The following is a 19,505-nucleotide window of genomic DNA, read 5'->3' as shown; positions in this document are numbered from 1 at the left end:
TTCCAGAATATAGCAGCCAGGTGTGCTCAGTGGTTAGGAGGCATTGGTCCTCCAAAATATGAGCTAGAGCCCAAGCAGGGTGGTGCATACTTGTAATGTCGTCACTCAAGAGGCCGAGGTAGGCAGATCAAGGGTTTGACGCCAGTCTGGGCTACAGAATTAGACACTATCTAAAAAATCCAAGGACTGAGGATATAGCCCAGGAGTAAAACACTGGCCTAAATATGTTCAGGTCCCTGGGTTCCAACCGAGCACCTTAAAAAAAAGTCTTCACCAGGGCCAGCACTGGAGGCTTTACTGTTTTTGTCTAGTCATTTCTCTGGGGATGAGGGGATGACAACTTAAAAAGGATTTTCAGCAATAATGGATTCCCTTTCTTGGTTCCCGGCACCGAGCTGCAACACAAAAGAGACAGTGTCACTAGGGCATTAGGGTCTGGGGTGTGTCTCCCACTGCATCTGTGGGGCAGCTGGCATTCTGTTCTGTGTCTACATGTCATCAGAGGCCAAGGGCTCTGAAGCCCGGTTCCCCTATGCTCATTCATGCAAGTGTCCTGTGGCCTAGGAATGGAGGCAGACAGCATGATTCCTGATACTACGTGGCCCTGCCCATTTTGAACCCAGGTTTCTGTCCTAGCCCTGGAGAGCTCACCCTCCATGGTCCCCAGGCCTCCTCTGGCCCTGGCTTTGCTACTGCACCTCAGGTCACCGGAATCTTGTTCCTAGCAGCCTTTGTGAGGTCATTGAGGTTGGGCCCTCGACTAAGCTTGCTTGAGTTCCCTACTTCAGCCCCTCCCCCCTCAATTCCACTGTTTCACACCCCACCCAGCTATGTGAGAACTGAGCCCATCCCCACATGCTAGCCAAAGACTGCAGGGCAGTGTCACTCACTCTTCTTTGGCTCCCTGAAGCTGAGGGGACGTGGTTGGTGCCTGGACAAACTTCACTTCTCCTTGGATGGTGTGGTTCTTGAGCCCTGTCTTGCTAAAATTTATGTAAGAACAAGCTACATTCCTGGTTTCTGGAGTCCAGGATTTGTGAGTTGTCATGTTTTCGGGTTTTTTCTCTTGCTTCTCCGAGGACATCTGGGTAATCTGGGTAGTCTGGGAAAACTTGACGGACTGGCCTGGCTGGCAAAACTCTCTAGACGTCTCCTGGGACTTCTCGGATGAACCTTTGATTATATTTTCTAAATTAGGCATGTTCATGCTGCTGGAGGAGGCTACAGCCAGGGAAGATGCAAAGTTGATCAGATCTGCCAGACCAAGGGCTGCAGGCAGGCTGGTGCAAGACCTGCTGGAGCCTAGTGGCCGTGGGGCACACTCTGTGAGAACCTGGGAAATGGAGACATACTTTTCCCGGGGGCTCTTGACCTTCTGGAAGCTGAGCTCTGACGCCTGGGTGAGCTTGTTCGACCAGAAGAGGTGTTTGGAGGTCTGCACTCGGATGGAGCGGAAATGGGTGGAGGTGCACACAAGCTCCTCTTCCATGCTGCTTGAGCTTGTTTTGAAGCTCCAGGGCCTTTCTATCAGCTCTTCCTTATAGGGCTTGAGGGATTCGATACTGTAGATCTGCTGCTCCTGGCTTTCAGTGATGTAGTCCCCCTCAGCATCCGGTGTGGGTTTAGAGGGCATCATTATTGCCATCTCCTCCAGCTGTGGCACTGGGCCTGGGTTCGGCTGCACTTCGGGTAGGGACTCCAGCTTGGGCAATTCTGCTGCAGGCTGAAAGATTTCAAATGAAAGCTGAGGCAACAGGACCTGGACACCCCTTCCCCCCAGGACTCCCCTGACACACCAAGCCTCTGTCCTGCTTCTGTGTGGCACACTACCCACCCCTTATCTCAGAGACCTGCCTGGAGCAGAGAAGGAAGTGCAGACAGCTGGTGAAGGTGTGTGTGTGGCCTGGTCCTATTGTCCTAGGATTGCCAAGCATAAAGACCCTGCCCTCCTTTCCTGCTACCACCCACTGCACAAAGTGTGATGATCTCACCGCTTCTTCTTCATCCTCCTTGTCTTTATGGGACTGGGGCTGCTGCTGGTCACTCCTGAGGCATAAGGAATCAAAACAGGTGACACAGATGCATGGGCAGGGTCATCAGAGGTAGCGATCTCTAGGGCCCTCAGAGTTCTGGCCTTGCACAGGGGTAGGCAAGAAGACCCGAGCTCTACTCCCCACTGTCCCCGCTCCATTGGGAGCGCTGGAGTGTGTGTGTGTGTGTGTGTGTGTGTGTGTGTGTGTGTGTGTGTGTGTGTGTGTGTGTGTGTGTGTGCATGGACACAAATACAGATGTGAAGGCTAGAGGATGATTTTATGTGTCTACCTTAGTTATTTTCCACCTCATTTTTTGGAGACAGGGTCTCTCTCTGACCATGGAGTTCATTGCTTTGCTAGAGTGGCTGGCTGGTGAGCCCCTGGGATCTTCCTGCTTCTACGTCCCAGCTCTGAGAGTTACAGTGTTAGCATGTTCAGCTTTTTACCTGGTTGTGGGATATCTGAACCCAGGCCCTCATACTTGTGCTCTAAACACTTTACCCACTAAGCTGGTTATGGTATTTGTAAGACTCTCCAAGCTTCAGGAACTCTGGAGAGCTTGCCAGTTGACTCTTCAGCTCCATTTAGTTGGAGAAGGGGCCTGGGAATCTTCATTCTATTTTTTTTTTAGTGGGGGTGGTCTTGGGACAGGATTTCTCTGTGTAGCATTGGCTGTCCTGGGACTCACTATGTAGACCAGGCTGGGAATCTTCATTTTTAAGTGCCACAGGAGAGCCATGATGCTCAGAAAATGGCTCCCTACACAGGGAGAGCCTAGAGTGAGGCCCATTACCCACCTGCCACATTCCCAGGGGATAGCTCTGAGAAGCCCTGGATGGGGGGGGTAGTGCAGGGCCCCTTCAGTTCTTCTTAGCCCCTACTTCTAGCTGTTTCACAACCTTGAATTCCCGTTCCCTCCTCCTCACGCACCTGTCTTCCCTACCTTGGACAGCTCTGTCTGACCCCCAGCAAGGCAACCATGCCTCCACGTGCTCCACCCTAGCCCCCTTCGAGGGTTGGAGGCTGAAGGCAGAGATGAGACCACAGGCAACCCTAGCCTCTGGCCTGGACACTACTCCTGAGATCTGGGAAGGGGCTAAAGAGGAGATCCTAATTGGATGGGAGTGTATGGTGTTGGAGGAAGGGCTGAGAGCCTGGGGTTTGGGGGGAGGGGCTGTGCTGATTGGGGAGAGGGACTGGTCCTCACGTTCTTTCCATGATATCCACGATATCCACGTCATTCTTGCCACAGCAGGGGAATGAACTGGTACCTGGCCCGGAGGAAAAAGGAAAGGACAAGGAGCATCAGGGTGAGGGACAGGCCCTGAGCTGGTGCCAATTTCTTCTGCCCCCACCTCCCGCCCACTCGACATTGTCTCTCCCCTCATCACCCCCTTGCCAGGGTCAACAGTCTGACTTCCCTGTCTGCTACCCTCCACTTGCCATCTTGGCCTTGTTCCAGCTCTTGAACCTATCGCTTGCATGCACAATTGTGAATGCCCACAGTACTCCATCTCGTCGTTTCCACAGAAAGCACCGGAGGGTGCTCACTGCCTAGGCTTCCCATAGCTGGTGGTTGCTGAATCAAGGACTTGAATTCAGGCTGCAGAACTAACTCCATTTTCTGCTCTGCCGTACCCCACAGGAGCCCATCACACTCCTGAAGGACTTCCCCCACCCCACTCTTTATCACTGCTGCTTCCCAAGCTCTTTTTGGTCACCTATTCCTGACCCAGACCAAGGCCTACACTCAGAGTGCTTGACCCGAGTTTGTGCCAGCACCACAATCCTGTGTGGTGAACTTGAATCCATTCTTAGAAGTCCTAGGGGCATCTCGGAGCCAGGAGACAGCCAGGCGGCTTTTGTCCTCTAATACTGAAGCTGCCCTTCACTCTCTGGAAGTGAGTGGGGCACTAGGCTGCCTCAGTCTCTTGCTTCCCTGGTATGGGTCAGCATTGATGGCGAGGGATCATGACTTCCATGCATTATGCAAAGCGGGTTCCCAGGAGCCTAGGGTGGAGCAGGAAACGTTAACCTTACTTTCTGGCTAAGAATTGCTCTCAGGATTGTCTCAGAAGCGTGAGAAAGTGCTGTGGTTTCTTCCCAGGGATGGAAGGGGCTGTCCTTGCTTGGCTGGTCTTAGGCATTGGGATTTAGACACATCTGTGCTTCAGCCTGACCTGGGGATCGTAGGTCAGCTGTGTGGTGAGGCTCTGAGAGAAGCACCATGGACAGGAACTCGAAGGACAGCCCTGCCTCCTTGATCAACAAGCTCCTCTGGCTTTCTTCAGTCATCGTCTTCGTCAGCTTCAGCTCCATTTGACCCTGAGCAGGGCTCTTTCCTGCCCAACCACAGAGCCCTTCCTTGGCCACTTGACAATTTTTCTGGATATCTGATCATCACACAACTTCAATCCTTCCATAAACTGCAACCGTGTATGTACAGAAGGGCGAATTACAATTTTGAAAGCTTCATAGTAGCACTGGGGTCTGGGAGACAAGGTCCATGTTGACTCCATTTGGGATTTCTGTGCCTGCCTTAGGAGTGTTCTGTTAGAAAGTCAAGTGGCAGTCTGTGACAGATGAGGTATTTCCAATGTCCAGTTATTTCTAATATTCTAGAAATACCATCTCAAGTCCTAAAGGTGCACTGAAAACCCACCAGCTCTTAAAGAGAGCCCACAGGATTTGCACATCAAAGAGAACGTGTGTGAATCAAGACAACTTTGTCTTTTCCTTCCATGTCTTGTGTCTCCTTTTTCCTTCCTTCCCTTTTTTGCACTGGGAATGATCACTACATAATTGTGGAATGCGGGCAGACAGCCTTGCTTCTTTCCCATGTTCTCGTGGGGAACAGTCAGAATCCCATCTTTATGTTGGTGGTGGTTTGCTTCATACAAGTCTTTTTATCAGATTGAAGTTTCCTTTCCTAATTTGCTCAACTGATTTGAAGAAATATTTATTTTTATGATTATGATTACTATTATTATCATCATTTTAGGACAGGGTCTCACTATGTAGACCAGGGCTGGCCTTGAACTTACAATTTCCTTTCCTCTGACTCCTGGATGCTGGGATTAACGGTGTTCACCACTACACCTCGCCTCCTATTATTAGAAATAGCATCTTCATCACTTTGAGACAGGTTCTCGCTCTGGAGACCAGGCTGGCCTCAAATTCATAGAGATCAGCCTGCCTCAGCCTCCTGAATATTGGGATTATGGGTATGCGGCATTCTGCCTGTTCAAGTTTTTGAAATAAGTTATTTTAATTTTATTTTATGTGCATTGGTGTGAAGATGTCAGATTCCCAGGAACTGGAGTTAACAGTTTTGAGCTGCCATGTGGGTGGTGGGAATTGAGCATGGGACCTCTGGAAGGGCAGCCAGTGCTCTTAACCGCTGAGCCATCTGCCCAGCCCCTGCTCCCCCCATTACTTTTAAAATATCTTATTATTTTAATAATTATGTGTGTGTGCCACATGAGTGCAGGTGCACTTAGAGACCAGAGGTGTGTGAACCCTGGGAGCTTGCTTTATATATAAGAGGTTGTGAGCCAACAGATGTGGGTGCTGGGAATTGAACCAGGGTCCTCTGCAAGAGCAGTATGTGCTCTTAACCACTGAGCAGTCTCTAGCCCCAGGTAACAGATCCACCTGGAAGTGGAGTTACCTAAAGTTGTGAGTGGCCCAAAGTGAGTGTTGGGAATCGAACTCAAAACTTCTACAAAAGACCAGTATGTGCTCTTAATTGCAGAGTCATCTCGCCAGCCCCAAGTTGCTGTTGCTTGAGACAGGGTCTCTCTATGTAGCCTTGGCTGGCATGGGACTTGGTCTCAGATCCACCTGCCTCTGCCCTCCGATTAAAGGTGTGTGCCACCATGCTTGGCTTAGCGAGACTTTTTGTTCAGAACATGATCTTTTTTGTAGATCTTTTTTCTTTCTGAGACAGGGTTTCCATGTGCATCCCTAACTCTCTTGCAACTAGCTCTGTAGACCAGGCTGGCTTTGAACTCAGAGATCTGCCTGCCTCTGCCTCCCCAGTGTTGGTGTTAAAGGCTAGCGCCACCACACCCAGTGTGAAGATCATTTTCAAAGAAGAGTGTGTTTTCTGCTGTGGAGTGCAGTGTTCTGCCAATGTCAGTTATCAGGTGGAGCCATTCAAGTCCTTGAGATACTATTGACTTTGTGTCTACTAGTCCTTTCTGCTCCTGAGAGGAGTACTGAAGTCGTCAACTATGATGGCAGGTCACACTTTTTCTCCTTGGAAGTTACATCAGTTTTCCTCTTAAGTAAGTTTTATGGATGTCATACATGTATCTGATGTATTTTGATTATATTTACCCCCATTACACAGTCTTATTCTTCTCTGCCTAACTGAAGCAACTTCCTACTTTCACATTTTCTTTCTCTCTCTTTGTGTATTTATTTACTATTGGTTTTTGGAGACAAGGTTTCTCTATGTAACAAGCTCTGGCTGTCCTAAAACTTGCTTTGTAGACCAGGCTGGCATAGAACTCACAGAGATCTACCTGCCTCTGCCTCCTGACTGCTGGAATTAAAGGTGTACACAGCATCATCTGGCTAAATATTTAAAAATTATTTTTTTGCCGGGCATTGGTGGCGTACACCTTTAATCCCAGCACTCGGGGAGGCAGAGGCAGGCGGATCTCTGTGAGTTCGAGGCCAGCCTGGTCTCCAGAGCGAGTTCCAGGATAGGCTCCAAAGCTACACAGAGAAACCCTGTCTCGAAAAACCAAAAGAAAAAAAATAAAAATTATTTTTTTAATGTTGTGTATGCTTGCATGGCTGTATACAGGTATATGCATGTGAGTGCAGATGCCAATGGAGGCCAGAAGAGGGCGCACTGGATTCCTTTGGAGCTGGAGTTGTAGGTGGTTGTGAGCTTCCTGACCTAGATACTGGGATGTGAACTTGAGTCTTCTACAAGAGCAGCAAGTGCTCTTAGTTGCAGAACTGCCTCTCTAGCCCCTCCCCTCCTTCTCTTTCCTGACTCTGACAGCATCTAATATAGCACAGGCTGGGTTCAAACTCCCTACCAAAGCTGTCCTTGCACTCCTGATCTTTTTGTCTCTGCTCGTGAGTGTTGGGACTGTAGGCCACACTTGGACATTATATTAGTTTTTTTTCCCCATGTACTTTGAAGCTCTGATGTTAAGGACACAATCCTTTAGAATAGTTATTTGTTCTTTTGTTTTGTAGCCCTGGGGATGAAACTCAGAGCCTTGATAGTCCTTTTCTTTTTTTTGGTTTTTCGAGACAGAGTTCCTCTGTTGCTTTGGAATCTGTCCTGGAACTAGCTCTTGTAGACCAGGCTGGTCTCGAACTCACAGAGATACACCTGCCTCTGCCTCCCGAGTGCTGGAATTAAAGGTGTGAGCCACCAATGCCCGGCCCTAGATAATCCTTTTAAAATGATAATAGTATTGCTATTATTTTGGTTTTCTTTATATATATATTATATATAATTTATTCTTTGTTTGTTTATTTACTTATTGAGAGAGGGTTTAATGTTTCTCTGACTGACTTTGAACATGCTGTGTACTTACTTAGGATGACCTGAAATTTCTGATCTCTCTGCTTCTATCTAACAAGTTGCTGGGATACAGGCAGGTGCTACCACACCTGGCTTAAGTGGTAATGGAACTCAAATCCAAGCTTTTGTGCACGCTAGGCAAGGACTCAACCAACTGGGCTACAACCCAACTGCTGTTAGCATAGTTTCTTGAGACAAGGTCTTACTACGTAGCGTAGGCTAACCTGGAAGTTACTGTGTTACACAGGCTGTTCTCAAACTTTCAACCCTCCTTTCTCTGCCTGTGAGTACAGAGATTACAGATATACACAACCATACCTGGCTTACTCAAGATCTTAACTTAAAAAAAAGCATTTTCTTTTATAATTAAAACATTAACATTTATTTGTTTATTATGCTCCGTGTGTGTGTGTGTGTGTGTGTGTGTGTGTGTGTGTGTGCTCGAGCGTGCGCGCGCGCACACACACACACACACACACACACACACACACACACACACACACAGGTCATAGGACAATTTTCAGGAATCAGTTTTCTCTACTGTGTGGTCCTGGGGATCGAACTCAGTTCATCAGGCTTGCTGGCAAGCACCTTTACTTACTACTTGCCCTAACCCTTAATGAAGTAACCTTTTTATCACTGTGAAATGATCTCCTTTTATCTCTGGAATTATTTGATTTGAAACCTGCTTTGATATTGATAATGTTTTTAGCTTTTTGTAGTCTCATGTTCATGGTACTGGGGATTAGCATTAGCATGAGCTATCACTTTACTTTTAATCTTTGTATGTTTATATTTAAAGTGGATTTTAAATGGGCAGCGTATAGATGAGTCTGATGCTTTCTTCTCTTTTTCCTGGTAGTGTGGACTGAATCCAGAGCCTGTGCATATCAGCAAGCACTCCATCAATACAGCTATATCCCCAGACCAAGTGTCACTTTTTCTGTCTATTTAGGTAATCTCTACTGTTTAAGAGTGACTTTGTGTGGGGCAGGAGTTTCGGGGGGCAGTGCTGGAGACTGAAACCAGGACAATGCTCTTGTCCATGCTAAGCACTTGCTTTAGAAGGGTGCTATGAGCTTTTTGTGTTTAAATCGATTCTTCTTTTATTTGCTTTCCATCTATCACTCTGCTTTTTTTTTTATACCCTCCCCTTTAGATTATTTATCTGTATGATTCTATTGGATCTCCAAAGCTATGGCTTTGTCTTGTTATTTTAGTTGCTTTAAGGCTAGACTATGCAACTTTAACTTATCACAAGTCTACCTTCAAATGGTAATAGGATAATATACCAATGAGAGAGAACCCTAAACAATGTGATGTTATTTCCTCCTCATGACTGGGTGTTCGAAATGGAGCTTAGAGATGAGAAAGAGCTGGGAGAGTGCTCAGAGATACAGCATCTTGGGAGAACTTGGGAGACTCCATATTTAATCCAGAGACAGACAGACAGACACGCACAGATAGATTATGAATATGAATTTGTAATGATAACTAAGCCAGTGAACAGCACGCCAGAGAGATCTGTATGCTTCTGGAGTGTGGAAGGCAGAAGACGAGGGATGCTGTCTGATGGAGTGGAAGCAGAAACTGAGAAGGAAGGTCAAAGGTCACACAAGTGGGGAGGGGAGCTCAGAGATTCCAGGAATGAAGGGAGGGAGTCTGGGGTTGGAGATGCTCTTTCCCCACTGGGTAAATCATCAGGAGCTGCTGACATCCCCACAGGTGTGTCTTACCACCCTTAAGTGACACTGGCTAGGCAAGAAGACCTACAGTTGAAGGGGTCCCAGTGAGGTTTTGTTTTGTATTTTTGGTTTTGAGACGGATTTTCTTTGTGTAACAGTCATGGCTGTCCTGGAACTCACTCTGTAAACCAGGTTAGCCTTGAACTCAGAGATCTGCCTGCCTCTGCCTCCCTAGTGCTGGGATTAAAGGCGTGCGCCACCACTGCTGGTTTCTTGAATAGGGGCAACCTAGGGCCACCAAATACTTGACAAAACTGTCAATAAGCAAATGAAAAGGTGATCCAAGGACACCAAAGGTAATTTGAGAAACAGAAGAGTACTTAAGAGAAGCTGATCATTTTCAGAGATTCAAGGACGACACTAAAATGAACTGGATGCTATGAAAAAGAATTAAAGATGGAGAAAGCTTTCTGGCAAATAGCCCTGGGAAACAGGAAAGAGTATTTCCAGGAAGAAATATTCCCCAAATACCATGCTAGAGTGAGAGAAGAGAAGCAATAGGGAGTCTGCTTCCCCCCCCATATGTGTGCATAAGTGTTCATGCATGTGCACACCATGTGCGTGTGGAGGCCTCACATGTCCTTCCTGGGGAGCCTGCTGTGTGAGACAACCTCTCTCACAGGCTACTCAGGCCAGCCAGAGGTCTCGGGGATTCTCCTGCCTTCTTAGCATTGAGATTCCAGACACTACTACCCTGTCTGTTTCACATGGGCTCTGGGGATTGAATCAGGTCCTCATGTTTGCAAGATACTGACAGACAGCTATCTTCTCCACCCACATCTGTTTATGAATCTAGAAGAGAGACCTAGGGAGAACAAAGAAGTTGGAGAAGAAAAAAGTAAAAACTCCCCTTAGACGAAGGGTCTCACCAGCTTGGAAAAGTTTTCTAAATACTGGGCAGACAGCTGCAGAGTAATCCTCACTGTTGTCATGGTTTATATCAGGTACAACTGATTCACAAATTTGTTTTTCATTTCGTGTGTGTGTGTGTGTGTGTGTGTGTGTGTGTGTGTGTGTGTGTGTGTTTACGTGTGGAAGCTAGAGGTTGACTTTTGGAATTAGGAATTATCCTTGGTGCTCTTCTGCCTCATTCTTCGAGGCAGGGTCTCTCCATGAAACCCAGAGCTCACAGACATGATAGTGGGTCAGCCTTGCTCTGGGCATCTCCTGTCTCAACCTACAGAGGCTGGGATTATAGCCTGGGTATCTCATCCACTTGGGATTATGTGGGTTCTAGGGATCTGAACCCTGGTCCTCATGCTTGCACAGCGAGGGTTTTACTACCATGATACCAACCTGTCCCACAAATTATTTGTTTATTTGATATCTATCATCTATCTATCTATGTATCTATGCTTTTCCAGACAGCGTTTCTCTGTGCATCCTTGGCCATCCTGGAGCTCACTCTGTAGACCAGGCTGGCCTCAAACTCACAGAGATGATCTTCCCTGCACCACCACTGCCCAGCTCACAAACTTAAAAGGGAAACCCCAGTAACTTATAAGAGGAATAAACTCATACTGGCAGCAGAATCACTAATAATAGTTGGTTTTAAAATTCTGATTAGTTTTTAACCTAGAATTTATATTTTATTATTATTGTTATTGAGAAAAGTTATGCTTGCAACTGCTCTGAGATATGCCTGGGGACCACTGTTTCGTTTTTTTTTTTGTTTTTTGTTTTTTGTTTTTTGTTTTTTGTTTTTTATCAGCGAATAAACTCTCCAGTGCTCTTGAGTCAGGGGTGTTTATTTCTTTGATAAAACTGAAAAGGAAATGCTCACCCTCAGGTATTGGCCACTATTTGGGGCTGGGGATAGAGGTGGACAAATTATTGTCCCTGCACCACGTTCCTTTCAAGCTTGTGACCACATATTTTTCCTGGAAGGGACCTTAATTTCACCAACCAGAACTGTCAGTACTCTCGGCTACCCACTGTGATGACGCAAGACCTCAACAATTCTTGAGACTCCTTCTAGACCTCACTGCTCTTCTGGTAGCCCCAGGCCCACGTTCGGAGCACGTGACTCCCCCCCCCCCCCGGCCCCCTGCGGGTTTCGGCTTTACTCGCTTTGGGTCTCTGGGTCCTCCTCAGTGTCTCACGCAAGGTGGATTTGCAGACATTAAATCCCCAATCCTTAGCTCTGCCGAATGTGCGCACTTTTCCCCGTGAATGCGATCCCATTGGGCTAAATTCTTTAAGACCCGCACCGATCCAGCCTTTTTTTTTTTCACAGCACCGGGCTGCCCCACTAATCAAAGGCACCCAGAAGGGCTTGGCTGGGGTCAGCTTTCCCTTCCACTCCCCAGGCCAATTCTTGGGCATCAATCACTGTTTCCCTTTCTCCCGCCACCGCCCCGCCATTTTTGGCGCCGCCCACCACTCGCCGCTGTTCCCACCTGTCACCCCCATGCTGAAGGAGGCTCTGTCCGGGAGGCGGGAGCGGGCTGGTGGCTGCTGCCCCTCCGCCTCCAGTGCGCTCTTTGGCTAGCCAGGTGGAGGGGCGCTGGGATGAAGGGGGCGCTGGCGCCTGTGATGCTGCGGCTTCTGTGACGTTTGGGATCTGACTGGCAGGAAACTTGAAGGTCCATGCCAAGGATGTGGGTGGGAGCAGCTGAGGATCTTACAAGGTTTGGAGGTCAAGCAGCCAGGGTACCGAGACAAAGACCTGGGGCAGCTAACCACTCCAAAGCAGACCAGGTATGTGGGCAGCAGTCCTGGGTAACGACAGGACTCCGAACCTCTTCAGGCCACAAAGTCGCTGCATTTTTGAAGTTCTAGGATTCCTCCAAGGACGGCTGAATCTCAATCTAAGCAGTATGTGTGTGCAGCACATACACCCATTCGGTTTTCCGGGGTGATCTTAGAGTTTTTTACAATTACATTTGTTATTTGTGTGTGTGAACACTTGCATACTGTGGCCAGTGTGGAGGTCAGAGGACAACTTTTGGGAATTGGTTGTCACCTTCCACCATGCAATTCCTGAGGATCAAAATCAGATTGTCAGGTTTGGTGTTAAGCCTCTTTATCCAGAGTCATTTTAGCTGGCTTTAATCTCCCCCCTCCCAGCTGGACATGGTAGCATAAACCTTTATTTAATTCCAGCACTAGGGAGGCGGAGGCAAGGGGATCTCTGTGGGTTTGAGGCCAGCGTGGTCCATGTAATGAGTTCCAGGACAGACAGTGAGACCCTGTCTCAAGTCTATTTAAAAATTGTTTTTCAGTTTGAGACAAAGTCCCATGTAGGCCAGGCTGGCCTCAGATTCTTCATGTAGCCCAAGGCTGGATTACAGGTGAGCACCAGCACAGTCAGCTCTTCCTAGAGACTGGAGCTGGATCGGACAATGCACCTCCATCCTTGATCCACCCTGCGCCCCACAACTGAGGATCTTGTGCTGGGCAAGTCCTCACCATCCATGCCAATGTTCAAACTGATACCAGGCAAGTCCTGAGGCTGCCAGACCTCAGGGACAGGAGAGGGTGAGTGGTAGTCCTGCCCCAGGCAAGCCCCTCCCCCCTTCTGGTGCTCCTGGGCTGCCTGGCCTCTTCACTTCCTCCCCTCAGCTCAGAAGTTTGGCTAGCTACCAGAGGGCAGCCCGGAGAGTGGTAGGACAAGCAGCCTACTTGAAGGAATTTACCCCCAACAGCCGTCAGGGTTGTGGAGTACAGCAAGCGGGCAGGCAAAAGAGACACCACAGCTTACAAACACCCAATCATTGCCCCAAATTTTATTGCTTACAGAGCTCAGGCACACCCCAAACGCAACACCGGGGCTGCAGTTCATGTGCTGGGGCCTGGAGCAGCCTAGCTCATTGCAAATAGCTGGACAGAAGGCGTCCTGACGGATTGGGGGATCGGGCGTGGGGTGATGAGCTTCTCCAGAAGGGGAGGGGTCTCCGCACCCCTCCCCACAACGATTCACAGTTAACTTAATGCTACATTAGTCCCAAGCAGCTACTCCAAGCCCCACCAGGAAAAGCCTGGTTAGGGCAATGTGGATATACGCTCATCTAGGATCTGGAGGAGGCTTGAAGCCGTCAAACCTGTGTGGATGATGGGTCAAGATAGTCCCTTCCCATCCCCTGGCCTGCTGGAGTCCATGCAGAGCCAATGCTCTGCTGGAAGGCAGCCAGAAAAGTGCTTTGAGGTCATCAGAGTGCAAAATGCTGCCGGCAGTGTCTTGCCACCACGATGCTGGCATGCTGGATACTGACTGTGTTTTGGCGGGCAGCTAGCCCTGCATCTGTGGCTTTCTTTAGAATCTGTCATTTGCAGACTATTTCTGTGAGGTGGGTCTCATGTCATCCTTCAGTTTCACAGATGAGGGACTAGGGTGCCAGCTAGCCACAGGATAGGCCCCAGTGAGGCTTGATGTTCTGAGGAGTGGTGTCCAGCAGCCACAAACTTGAGGCCTGAGAATCACTTCTCTTCAATACCTTCTACGGTCCTTGGTTGAACAAGCTCAACTCTGGGCCTGGGCTGCAGTGATCTGAAGGCGTGGTGCCTGAAGGCATGGTGCATTCTACCAAGGTGCTAGCATCCTCCTCACCCGCTCTACTCACACTAGCCAATGGCCAGGGAGGCCAGACAAGGGGTCAAAGGCTGCACAAGCCCCTGGGCAGGCACACTTGCTGCCTTGCCCTGTATGAATTGGGCAGGAACCTAGCTCTTCTACCTGCCTAGGTACCTGGTCTTCTTGACCCAGGCTGGAGGCTGCACGCCAACTGCTGGCAAGTGCTGACTGACATGCATGGGTCTGGCCACCATGTTTGGAGCATCATGGAGATCACTGGCTCTCTTCCTGGGGGATGAGACCCCTGTTTCCTCCTTGTCTCTTTACTCAGGAGGCAAACGCTGGGAGGTGCCTTCTCTGCTCCCATTGCTGCTGCAAACCCTGGTCTTACTGCTGAACCAGGGACTGGCAGATCTCCCTGAGCAGACTCAGCCGGCATCTCAGGCCAGCACAGAGCACTGAGATACAAAGGAAGCCTGCTGTGGGCAGAGTGGAGCTGGTGGTGGAAGACAGGGCTAGGGCCGGTTCTCCAGTTGGCCATGCTTGACCCTCCAGCTCCAGGCAAAGCTGCCATCAGGGGCCAGGGTGCATTGCAGGTCGATGCCTGAGTCTGGCACCTCCATGTCATAGTGAACAGGCTGTCCATCTTTGGTCACCAAGCTGAAGGCTGTGGCTGGGATCTGTGGGGAAGAGCAAAGCAGTGGGGTGTAAAGCTGATGGTCCCCAAACATGCTCGGACATCTGCAGGCACCCAGGCAACCTGGAGAACACTGCCCGTTCTTCACTCTGGAGGACTTGGAGAGTCCTAGCCCAATTGTAGGTCCAGAGATTCTCAACAGTCCCTGCCTGTCTTGCCCTGGGATCTGGAGGACAGTTAAACCAGGGGCCACTATCTTCCAGGGTGCCATTTCTACTTATTTGAAAGCCTTCCTACTGGAGTACTCTGTCCCTAAGTGTGACCGGCATCCATACCTGGCTGCTGATGCCAGTTGCAATGTCTCCCACCTTGACCCGGTGGAATTCCCGGATGTGAAGGTGTTCGCCATTGAGAGACTGTATTTGGACCTTGACACCTAGAAGGCAAAAGTGGGCAGTGAGGGCAGAGCAGTGGTCGGTCACCCAGAGAGCAGGGGCAGGAGCAGGGGCAACCTCTGTAAAGTCACTCTGCCGTCACAGAGAGGAACAGTCTGGCTGGGGTGAAGGTGCAGAGAGGACATTTAGGTTAAGGGGCCCTAATGTTACACAGCTCTCCCTGACCAGCAACGCCTGGAATTTGGCTTGCACCTTGCTAAAAGCTGAAGTTAGCTCCCAGGGGTAAGCAGTAGCCTACTCTGGATATACACAAAGCAGAAAGGCACTGAAGACAAAGAGCCCCTCCCCATGACTGGGTTATTGGTTTGTCACCTGTCTGTCTCTTTACTCTTCACAGTCCCTCCATCTAGATCCCCCACCCCAGCACCTTTTAGTTTTTTAAGACAAGGTTTCTCTGTGTAGCCCTGACTGACCTGGAACTCAGTCTGTAGACCAGGCTGGCCTCAAACTGATAGAGATCCACCTGCCTCTGCCTCCTGAGTGCTGGGATTAAAGGCGTGCACCACCACCTAGATATCTTCTTTTTTTTTCTTAGTTCAGTCAACTGAGGCAAATGTGATAACATGTAGCCATGTTCTACAAACGCAAATGGCATAGACTAATTTCCTCTTTTAGAACAACACACCCAGGGCTGGGGGTGTGCTCAAGGGTGGGGCACAAAGGCCAGCCCTGGGTTCAATCCTCAGCAACACAAAAGATGGTGTTAACATTAATCTTCCTAAAAATGACATTAACTAAACTCCTCTGTAAAGCCCTCTATTTTATTTTATTTTTTAGTTTTTTTGAGACAGGGTTTCTCTGTAGCTTTGGAGCATGTCCTGGAACTTGCTCTGTAGACTAGGCTGGCCTCAAACTCACAGATCCATCTGCCTCTGCCTCCAGAATGCTGGGATTAAAGGCATATGCCACCATGCCTGGCAAATATTTTTTAAATAACAAGTCAGTTCCAGAAAATTCAAGATCCAACAGAGACTTTTCTTTTACTATAGAAGAGAAAAATCTAAATATGTAGCAGATGAGCTGGGCTATCAATCCTAACTTGATAAACATTTTACTTAAATAATGCCACTCTAACCTTACACTATGTCATTGCTGATGAATTTTGAGCATTAGCTCCTTTGAGTCATATCGTCCCAATTTTAGTCCAGACAGGAAGCAAGCTCATCATGTTTCCATTCTCAACATTCCTAAATTAGACTGTAGGCAACGTGAGAGTATCTCTGAGCTGAAGTGCCTTTGCTATGGGGCCTGGCAGTGAGTCACACTGGCCCTGGGGAGGGCTAGTACTATGAACTGACGAAGCCCACCTCTAATACAACTGCGCAAATAAGCTTGAAGATGGACATTTGTGTGTCTTCTCATCTTTTAACTTTAGATTCTGGGAGATGATGCCAACGAAGTCGTTGCTGACTTCTTGACGAAATGCTCATGGGTGTGTTCCTTCTTCCCCATCAGCAGGCATTTAGCTACTCAGCTTCTGGCCCCAGCCCAGGAGTGGCCATTTCCCTCCCCACACTGTCGGCCTTCTACAAGCCTACTGGTAGCCAGGGCAGGAACAGTGGTTCTCTACTCCTTCTCTGAAAAGCCTTGTGAGTCTAAACCCAACTTTCCAGGGAAAGATGTGAGGTTTTGGTGGCAGACACCTTCCTCCCCGACCCCTCTGTGATGGGGAAAGGCTAATGAACTCTCCCTCTACCCATTCCTGGTCCTTGGCAGGAGCGGGCTGGTAAGAGGGGATAAGTGGACCATACCATTGAAGTAGCTTGGAGTATCTGTGGGCCGTCCCCGGGCCAGCACCATGTTGCAGCTGGAACTTCTTGCCTCTGTCTGGCTGCTCCATGAGTGCACGCCGGAACTCAGGGTGTCACGTGAGCTCTGAGAGGCCTTTGATGGGTTCTGAACACAAGAGTAGGCACAGACTCAGCCCTGTACTCAGGAAAGTGTTTCTGGCCTTGGGCCTTTCCTAGGGTCAGAACCAGCCTGTCCTAGGCTAGATGGGGAAAGTGCATTTCTGTGTGGGACCAAAGCTACCCTCCACTTTCCCTACTAGTAAAGCTTTTCCTGACTCCCAGATGTATTGAACGCATATTGTCTCAGTCTGGGGAACAAGGACCCCTCCAAGAAAGGAGGGGTGAGCTCATCGCTCTTCCTCTACCTCCCACATACACAGGGCCCACGCCCCAGCCGTTCAGCTGCTCACCTTTTCACTGTCCTCTGACACTGAGAGGCTGTCGATGCTGAGGCATGAGAGAATCTGTTCCTGTTCCTCCAGAGAAAACGGCTGCGACAGACTGTTGAGAAACAGTTCTGAGGGGGGAAAAGAGGAAGACGGCTGTGAAGGGCTAGGTTCCCAGGGTTCCTCCTGCACAACCTGCAAGGGCCGGCCTGCCAGGAATGGGGTGGAAGACAGGCGAGGCTGGGAACAGCAGCAACAGAAATCCTGTGTATGTGTGCATGCACGGCCACACCCAAGTACCATACCTATCTCTAGCTGTTGCAGCTCCAGCTCTGGGAAGGTTGCCCTCCGGTCTGGGAAGCTGGGGCCCTTGGCAGGGGCTGGCTCCAGGGAGGACAAAGGCAAGGGTTCCCATGTGCCAGACTCCTCCTTGCTCAGGTTTGGAGCTGGAGCTCTGCTCTGTTCTGGTGGTTCTGGCGGTAGAGGAGGCCGAGGCTCAGAGGCCCCGTCTGTGCTGGCCTTGGCTGGTGGGTTCTCCCTCGGAGGGGTCTGGTGGCAGGTGGCTTGGTCTGGAGGTGGAGGTCTTGGTTCTTTATATTCTCCTTTCCAAGGGCTTTTCAGACCTCCCACTGAAGAGAGAAGGCACCCGAGGTGAGGGGGAAATGTACAGGCATGCAGACACCAGCCCAGGCAAGAATGGCCCATCAATTAAAAAAATAAAATTATGTGTGTAGTATGTGTGGATTATGTGAGTGCCGTGCCCACAAAGGCCAGAAGAGGGCAGTAGAGGCCCTGGAGCTCAGTCACGGGTGCCTGTGAGGCCCGGGACATGGATGCTGGAAACTCAACGCAGGTCTTCTGGAAGAGCAGTGTGTACACTCAACTGTTGAGTCATCTTTTCAGTCCCACCTTTCATTCCTTTAACTACTGCTGATCTCCTTCCTATCTGCTGAACTACATTCTATTACGCTCCATATTTGACTCGCTCTTTCATTTGAGACAGGGCCTTGCTATGTAGCCCAGGCTGGCCTCTAAAACTCTTCTGGTCTTTGTCTCTTAAGTGCTATGATCACAGACATGCCTCAATCCACGTGTCAACTTTAACACACATACACATATATAAAATTGAGACAAGGTTTGACTATGTAGCTCTGGCTGGCCTACAACTTGCTATGTAGACCATGCTGGTCTTGAACTTAGAGAGATCCATTTGCCTTTGCCTCTCAAGTGCTGGGAATAAAGGTGTGTGCCATCACATTTAGCAGTCACTTTTTATTGTTTTTTTTTTTTTCTTTTTTTTAAGACGTCTCTATATCTGATGTCTCAAAGTCCAACAACCCTCTTTGCCTCTGCCTCCTAGGTGCTGGGATTCCAGGCATGAGTCATCACGCCCAGCTTAAAATGTGTATTGCTTCCAGTATTGATTTTTTAACTTGCCACAGAGCTCTTATGCTCCAGGCCTCCTCTTCGGGGTTCTGATCTTCATTTAGCACTCATTGCCTATAGCTTTCAGATCAGTTCCTGACACTCTGTGAACACTGAGTGCTGCTAAGAGCTGGGCGAGGTCCCATTCCCCAGTCACCTGCCTCTCCTCTCTCCCTTGCGGGACTCTTAATTACGCTCAACTCCCTCTAACAGCAGGGCTGAAGTGCAGCAAGAATGGAGGGGCTGGGTCCTGGGTGTGTGAAGGACCTTCCCGAGTGCTAACAGACACCCTCCAGCATGGTTGCAGCCCTGTCTGTGCCCTCCCAGTGCCCAGGAGTCCTGCTACCTTACAGTCCCACCAGCACTTGGTGCTACAACTTTCTGGTTCTTTATCAGCTGAGTGGCTACTGGGTGTGTGTGGTTTTAATTTATTTGCACTCTGAGTCAGCTCTCCATGTCATAGCCCTTCATCCTCCGTCTCTCAAGCCTGGCATCAGCCATTTCTCTCATTTTTGACCATCTCTGGTTCTGACCTCCTCTCTGCCCACCGCTTGCTGTCGGCCCAGGCCGATGGGACTCTTACCTTGCTGTAATGCCTGGCCCACCTTTCCCCGAAGCTCCATGGCAGAAGCTCGGTGGCCCGGCTCTTTCCTCAGCCCCTCCTGGATGGCTTGGACTGTGAGGGGTGCGCAGGAAGGTGGAATCTCCCTCACAGGTGGAGGTTCACTGGCAATCTAGAGGCCAAAACGCAACATGCAAGACTGTTAGCAGCCTTATTCGTTCCTCTCCAGCAGTCCTATGCTGGCTTGGGGATCTACCCCAAGAAGGCAGAGGGCTGGGCCTCAGTCAGTGGGGAGAGCCTCTCTAGGAAAGGGAAACATGGATCCAAATAGGGCAGGCCAGAGCCTGGCAACAAGACACCATGTCTTTCAGGCTTAGCATAAAGGAGGCTGGTGGAAGTAGCCCA

At 49.4% G+C, this 19,505-nt stretch overlaps 2 protein-coding genes across 6 annotated transcripts in view; both read right to left on the bottom strand.

Moving 5' to 3' along the window:
* Positions 1-75: 75 nt before the first annotated feature.
* On the bottom strand, positions 76-12,895 carry Spata32 (spermatogenesis associated 32). Its single transcript, XM_027428034.2, has 5 exons — positions 11,732-12,895; positions 3,241-3,304; positions 1,992-2,046; positions 891-1,723; positions 76-395 (listed from the first exon to the last, which is right to left on the bottom strand). The coding sequence occupies exons 1-5, from the start codon at positions 11,742-11,744 to the stop codon at positions 308-310; spliced, it is 1,053 nt and encodes a 350-aa protein (XP_027283835.1). The 5' UTR covers positions 11,745-12,895; the 3' UTR covers positions 76-307.
* Positions 12,896-13,045: 150 nt separating this feature from the next.
* The window catches only part of Map3k14 (mitogen-activated protein kinase kinase kinase 14), a 48,685-nt gene continuing 42,225 nt past the window's right edge, over positions 13,046-19,505 (bottom strand). For 2 of the 5 annotated variants that reach the window (XM_035448347.1, XM_027428033.2), the window contains 6 exons: positions 19,122-19,272; positions 17,419-17,742; positions 17,138-17,244; positions 16,689-16,833; positions 14,818-14,918; positions 13,046-14,525 (listed from right to left, as the gene is read on the bottom strand). In XM_035448347.1, the coding sequence (XP_035304238.1) occupies positions 14,361-14,525; positions 14,818-14,918; positions 16,689-16,833; positions 17,138-17,244; positions 17,419-17,742; positions 19,122-19,272 (993 nt within the window). In that variant the 3' untranslated portion in view covers positions 13,046-14,360. Of the gene's footprint in view, positions 14,526-14,817; positions 14,919-14,938; positions 15,514-16,688; positions 16,834-17,137; positions 17,245-17,418; positions 17,743-19,121; positions 19,273-19,505 lie in introns of those variants that run through there. The other 3 variants (XM_027428031.2, XM_035448346.1, XM_035448348.1) reach the window with 2 other exon arrangements.

Source organism: Cricetulus griseus, chromosome 7 (genome assembly GCF_003668045.3).
Source record: "Cricetulus griseus strain 17A/GY chromosome 7, alternate assembly CriGri-PICRH-1.0, whole genome shotgun sequence".
In the NCBI taxonomy this organism is placed as follows: Eukaryota; Metazoa; Chordata; class Mammalia; order Rodentia; family Cricetidae; genus Cricetulus; species Cricetulus griseus.
The sequence above is the reverse complement of the archived record's forward strand: the minus strand, read 5'-3'. Positions and strand labels throughout refer to the sequence as shown.